General features: G+C 57.3%; 2 protein-coding genes across 2 annotated transcripts; one reads left to right on the plus strand and one right to left on the minus strand.

The window, feature by feature from the left end:
- Positions 1-2,461: 2,461 nt before the first annotated feature.
- Positions 2,462-3,559, plus strand: LOC104155092 (neurophysin 1). Its single transcript, XM_009706787.1, has 3 exons — positions 2,462-2,581; positions 2,764-2,971; positions 3,510-3,559. Exons 1-3 carry the CDS (start codon positions 2,462-2,464, stop codon positions 3,557-3,559), a joined length of 378 nt encoding a protein of 125 aa, XP_009705089.1.
- A 1,145-nt stretch (positions 3,560-4,704) lies between these two features.
- On the minus strand, positions 4,705-6,268 carry MRPS26 (mitochondrial ribosomal protein S26; the record flags this gene model as incomplete). Its single annotated transcript, XM_009706788.1, has 3 exons — positions 4,705-4,836; positions 5,219-5,342; positions 6,131-6,268. Coding segments are annotated over 3 exons (394 nt in total), but the record flags the coding sequence as incomplete, so codon positions are not given.
- Between the last annotated feature and the right edge of the window lie 152 nt (positions 6,269-6,420).

A 6,420-nucleotide genomic window follows, 5' to 3' on the forward strand; every position in this document is an offset into this window, starting at 1 on the left:
CCCCAGCACCCCCAGCCCCGTGAGACCAAGGACGGCTGGGATGTGCCACCGTCGTGTTACCTCTTGGCCAAGACCCCTCTTTGGGGCAGATTCGGGGCCTCATCGCCTTCAGGAACCAGCAGGACAGGCTGCTTCAAGCCACATCTACTAAAAATGAGAAAAAAAATAAGGAAAAGCACCCCAAAAAGCCCCCAAGAGCAGAAGGGTTTGTGTTCCCAGCTTCATACAACCCCCCGGGACTGGTCTCATCTTTCCCCACCATCACTCACCAAACTGGTCCCCTCCAGACACAGACGGGCAGGATCAATCCCCCCAGTTATTCCACCGTCACCCCCCAAATTTGGGGTACCGTTACCCCAATCCTCTTCCCTACCCCTTCCCCGGCTCTCTTACCCCGACGAGGTGCAAGCTCCGGGCTCTCTCCAGGCTGGGATCTGGCCACGGCCCGGGGGACACCTCGTCCTTTATAATGTCCCCGAGGGAGGTGGCACCTCCAGGGAGGTGGAGCTCCTCCACGCCAACGGGACCCATCCTGCCCACGTCAGCTCCCCGCACCTGGAAGAGGGTGCAGGATGAACCCAGCGCCTGGTCCCCGCAACGAGCATCTTATCCCAGCCCTGGGGTGGTAAGGGACCCAAAATCACCCCAAAATTACTGGGGAAAGTGACTGCCAATGTGGATGGGTGACCTTGAGCTGGATGGGATGAAGAAATTGGGTGGTTAAGCCCAGCCTTGGCGCTCAGCCTGTCCCAGGGTGCAGGATGTGAACCCCAACATCTCCTGCAGCAACGGGGATGCGTCACCGAGCAGGGATGCTGCTCCAGGCTGACCGGAGCCTCAGCATCGGGGTGTCGAGGTCCCAAATAGCACCAGGAGCTGATAACTGGGGTATTTTTTTTCACATTTGTCTCCCCAAGATGCATCCCAACCCTGCCCACGGGGGTCCAGGCACCCCCAAATTGCCCGTAGTGGCTCCCGGATGGCGTTTTTCCCCTCCATCCCGTGCGGCAGCGGGACAGCAGCCGGGGTTGAGCCACCGGGTCGTCACACGGCAGATGCTGAACCCCATTTCCAACCCATTAACCGGGGTGGTCCCCAGGGAGCAGGACTCACCGGCTGCCTGACCCCGGGGGGGGTGACGAGGACCCGGCTGCCCTCACCGCCGGCCACCGCGGCCACGCTAAGTGGCAGATTTCGAAGCAAGGCAGAGGGGACAAGAAGAGGTCACGGCTTTCGGGCTCCAGGCTGGCTAATTCCCAATTAAGCAGGCGCGGGGAGGGACCGGGGTAATGGTCTCGGTAGATGTCAGATTTGTCTGCAGCCAAGGAATTTATTCAAGGCAGGAAACTCTTAATTGTGGTAACGAAGGCGAGAGGTCGGGGTGAGCAGGACCCTGCACGATTGCATCAGCCTTCGGCCCCATCCTCGGTGCCGTTTCTCCGAGGGGGTCCTGCTGATGACATGGTCAAGCCCTGGGCGCAGCTCCAGGGGAGAAGCAAGGGGGAGATTTGGGGTTTTCAGGCTGCCTAAGTGCTGTTAGATGAAAGCAGGCGAGGATGGGCTCGGTGTCACCGTCATCCCAGAGCAGAACAAGCCCAGCGTTAAGCATTCCCCCAAATACCAAGCAGAGATGGGTGGAAAGGACCAACATCGCGTTTCCCACCCCAGATGCTCCTGGAGGAGGATACAGGTTTGGTTTCCCACCTCAGATGCTCCTGGAGGAGGATATGGTTTGGTTCAACCCCCAGATGCTCCTGGAGGAGGATAGGGGTTTGGTTTCCCCCTCCAGATGCTCCTGGAGGAGGATAGGGGTTTGGTTTCCCACCTCAGATGCTCCTGGAGGAGGATACAGATTCGGGTTCCCCTCTAGATCCTCTTGGAGGAGGATGAGTTTGGTTTCCCCCTCAAGATGCTCCTGGAGGAGGATACAGGCTTGGTTTCCCCCTCCAGATGCTCCTGGAGAACGATACAGGTTTGGTTTTCCCCCCCAACATCCTCCTGGAGGAGGATACGGGTTTGGTTTCCCCCCACCAGAACGGATTTGACGCCAAGGGCTGTACAAAGCCCCTGCTCACCCCATTCCTGGCAGGACGTGTCCCACCAGGCCTACCTTCATCCCTACCCAACCCAGGTCAGCGGGTGGGACAAGCCACAGCTCGGCAGCCCAAAGGCGTTGACAGAGAAGGGACTCGAGCCCCAAACAGCATCCGCAACCTCCGCACGCTTCCCCCCACCTCCACGGCCAGAGTCATCACCAAGGAGAAAACCAAGACCTTGGCCTTGACCTCACATCCTCGACCTCCAGCTATTAGCAGAGCCCTTCGGTGTGGAAAGCAATGCCTTGTGGTTTTTAAGGGAAACCAGTGACGCCAGTGCCGGCATGTCTAAGTAGGAGCCGGCACTATATATACACGACCGCTCGCCGGGAGGAGAAGCCGAAAAGCTTCCCGACCCCGCAGCCATGCCCTGCAAGGCGCTCGCCGTCTGCCTCCTGGGGCTCCTGGCTCTCTCCTCCGCTTGCTACATCCAAAACTGCCCCATCGGGGGCAAACGCGCCGTCCTGGACATGGACATCAGGAAGGTACGTCCCGGCGGGTTGGGAGACCTCCTAACCCCAGCCCTTCCTTCTCCCAACCTTCCCGACGCTCCGGCGGGGAAGATGTTGGCAGAAGGGAGGAAAAGACCAGGGGAAAGGCTCAACCCGGGTGCACTTTCCCAAATAACTCTCTCCCGCACCTTTCTTTCTCCCTCTTCCCCGAGCAGTGCATGCCCTGCGGTCCCAGGAACAAGGGCCACTGCTTCGGACCCAACATCTGCTGCGGAGAAGAGCTGGGCTGTTACATCGGCACCTCCGAAACCCTGAGGTGCCAGGAAGAAAACTTCTTGCCGACACCCTGCGAGTCGGGACGCAAACCCTGCGGCGGCGGCAGCGGAGAGAGCTGCGCGGCCCCCGGCATCTGCTGCAGCAGCGGTGAGGGCAGCGTCGGGTCCGCATCCCTCGTCGGGTCCGCATCCCTTGTCACGGGGGGCCTCACACACACCAGAAGGAATTGAGGGTTACGGTATAAAAGCCGGAGGGGGGACGTTGCCCAAGGGACCTTCTGTGTCCCATCCATCTGCCCATCTGTCTCCCCAACAGCTGGCGCCACCCCACTCAGGACGGACTTGATGCCGACCCCACGGAAGGTGTTAACGGACCGTGAGGTTTCAGGGAAGGGGGAAAAGCAGACAGCAACCAAATTTAGGGGGCTGAGCAAGTGCCAGCACTCCTGTGGTGCACGGCAGCTCATGTCCCCCTCCTGCTTTCATTCCCGTTTTCCAAAAATCCCAGCCTCCTCCCTACATTAGATCCTACCAGAGACCCTACTACAAATCCTGGGGAGCTACAGGGCACAAAGCGACCACGATCTCGCCCGGTGTTACTAAAAACCAGGACTGGGGGCTCTCCGAGGGTTGGTTTGTGCCGTCTCATTTCACGCGGTGCTCTCCCCTCTTCTCTCCCCGCGCAGAGGGCTGCGTGGTGGACTCATCCTGCGACCAAGAGATGCTCTTTGCGTAGACCACCCGGGAGAGAAGGACCTGCAGGATCCCGTATCTCTCGAGTTGTACCAGCCTGGCATCACGGCGAGAACAGACGAGCGAAAAGTCTGCGACTCAGATTTAAGTAATGATCTTAATCAGAAATAAAACTTGTACAGAAAAATAAAAAAGTCTGGTGGTTTTTGTGCGCTTGAGGCGCTTAGGTACGGATTCAGGAGGGCTGGCTGGAGAGAAAAAGCTATTTTTAGGGAAGCGGAGAGAAAAAGCAGGGATTTCAGGTCGATTCTGGTGTTTTATCCAAATGCGGGAGGGCAGAGGGACCTGCGGGCAGTCCGCCTGGGCTCCGGCCGAACCGCAGCAAACTCCAGGCTGGTGTCTGGCAGCCCAAAACCCAGGGCAAAGCTGAGAGTGCAGCTCGGTCTGCAAGGCCACAAATAAGCCAGAACCGCCAGAGGACCCAGAGAAATTACAGTATTGCCCACAACTTAAGCCCCAGGTGGTAAGTAAAACAAGGCGTAAGATGGGGAAAAGGAGACACTTAAAAGCCAGCATCATTTAGATGTTCTCTGCACATCTTCTCATTTAGCCACACCAACCGATGTGCAAAGGAGGGTTTAAAGTGTGAACAGAACGACAGGTCCCTCCACCACGGCAGAAACCAGAGGAACAACAAATTATTTCCCCCCAACAACAACAAAAAGCAGAGGCTCAGTGTTTCCTACAAAGCCATTCCGACCTCATTTTCTTTCAAAAGCACCTAGAAGGGTCGACACGCAAACGGTGCCAGGGCTACACCGGGGAGCTCAGAGCCAGGATCTGCCTCAGGACCGTTCCCGTTTTTTCCCCCCCTACCCCGACACGTGCTTCGTGTGAAAGCAGGAGGGATCCACACACGTGGGAGGTGGAATCGCAGAGAGCGAGAGCAACAGCAGCTTCGCCGCCACCTCACCAGGCTGAGACAGACTGCTGCTGGCTCTGCAGCCCAACTTTCTCCCTCACCCTTTTTCCCGCCGGCGTTAACCCTTCAGAAGAACTACAGCCAGACCCACAGGCTTTCTCCAACAATTCTGCGGTCGATTTATACATTAAAAGGAAGAAATCGGCTCATAAGCGGAGCCTCTGGACAGAAACCAGGCCAGCACCCTCGGTCCCAGGCCGGGGCCGCTAAGACAACACTGTCCGTTTGGCGATCCGCCCATCCTTGTCGATGGCAAAGTTGTAGTTGCGAGGGTTGTCCAGGCACTCCTCGATCCGCGCGTCCAGGTTCTCGGGCGTGATGAAAGTTTTGGCTTCCTCCTGAAGGAAGGACAAGCACCGGCTCTTAACACACGTTAGTGGAGGAGTCGCTACAAACTGCTGGAGCCTGCAGAGCTCGTGGATCTCCGAGATGCCACCAGCATCATCAGGATCTCTGCAGGAGCCGAATCCTGAATGAAGAAACCTTTATTCTCTCACTCAGGATTATTCCATCCTGTTTTCAGAGCTCTCACTCAACCTCTATCCCATCCACATGCTGTCAACACTCCTGGAAGGTGCTGACACTTGTGTTCTCAGCTACCGACACAAAAATCTCCGGAAAATAAGCCTACGGCTTCCACGTCACTCCCACGGGTTGCTGTCAAATCTCTCACGGGGCCTGCTGGCAGCGTTCTCCCCAGGAGGCACCAGCTGCTCTTACCTGCAGCTGGAGAACCTCCTTCTCCTTCTCCTTCAGGAAAGCCTCCATTTTCCTGGCCTTGTTCTCCGCAACCTGTAACTTCCGCCTCCTCTCTTCTTCCTCTTCTTTCCTAATTCTTTCCACTCTGCCGTACGGAAAGGAAAACAAAACAAGAAGGCTTTGGTGAATGCTCACGTTCTGCAGGGTGGCACTTGAGGGAGATGCAGTAATCCCTCGGGATGCAAAGCTGTCAAGTTTGAGCACAGCCAGAACAAACGGGAAGAAGTGGAGCAGCCGTGCTGGGGAAGAGAGCCCGTGTTGTCCCCAGTGTGGGGACAAAGGGAAATCGCCTCCTCTCATGAGAGAAAAATTAATGCAAAACCTTAACGCAAAAGCTTTCAAACAGACCGGCACTGACGCGTGTGCCGTGGACCCGAGACCTAGAGGAGTCTGGTTCTGTTTGGGAGCTCCAAGTCGGAGCACATGGATGCGGAAGCTCGAGTGCTCTGTGACGGGCCAAGGGACAGCACAGACGGGTTTTTCCCTTCAACCTTCTCCTGCTTCTGAAATTCAGAAGATGCTGATCTTCTTGGAAGCACTGACACACTTCCCGTGTCTGACCGGAGGATGGCTGCCTGGGAGTAGCACGGGAGGGAACACGGAGAAACTTCTCCTCCCGATGACACCCACCTCCGCAGGAGAGCGGGAGGTTGTCCAGAGCTCAGTAACTTGCCCCTCAGCAGTGAGAGGTGCTGGAAACACTGCCGCTGCATATGCAGATTTACTTAAAAAATGTCATAATTTAGGTCAAGTGCCTTTGTAACAATTAAGCCTGACTCTAATTAACCTGGGTGTTGAATTTAGTTTTGCATAAGTAAAAGGCAAAGCCAGGAAGGGAAGCGGCCCCCCAGCTTCGCGTGGGGCCGGGCTGACCTGCGTGCCCGCTGTCGGGCATTCTCCGCGTCGTTCCAGGCCATCAGGCGCCGGTGTTCCTCCATCAGCTCCGCCGAGTCCTCCTGGGACAGCATCGCCTCCCGCTTCTTCTGCAGCGCCTCGGCCCTGAACTCAGCCCTGCCGGGAGGGGAGGGTGCTGAGCTCCTGCCCAGGGCTGGGCACCTAGACAACCTCCCAAATCTGCCCCATAGCAGAGCCAGCCCCATCACCCTCACTCTCCCTCACAGCAGCCTCACAGACCCACATCCAGCCCCCCAACCCACCTCGGC

Source organism: Cariama cristata, unplaced genomic scaffold (assembly GCF_000690535.1).
Source record: "Cariama cristata isolate BGI_N322 unplaced genomic scaffold, ASM69053v1 scaffold38988, whole genome shotgun sequence".
Taxonomy (NCBI): Eukaryota; Metazoa; Chordata; class Aves; order Cariamiformes; family Cariamidae; genus Cariama; species Cariama cristata.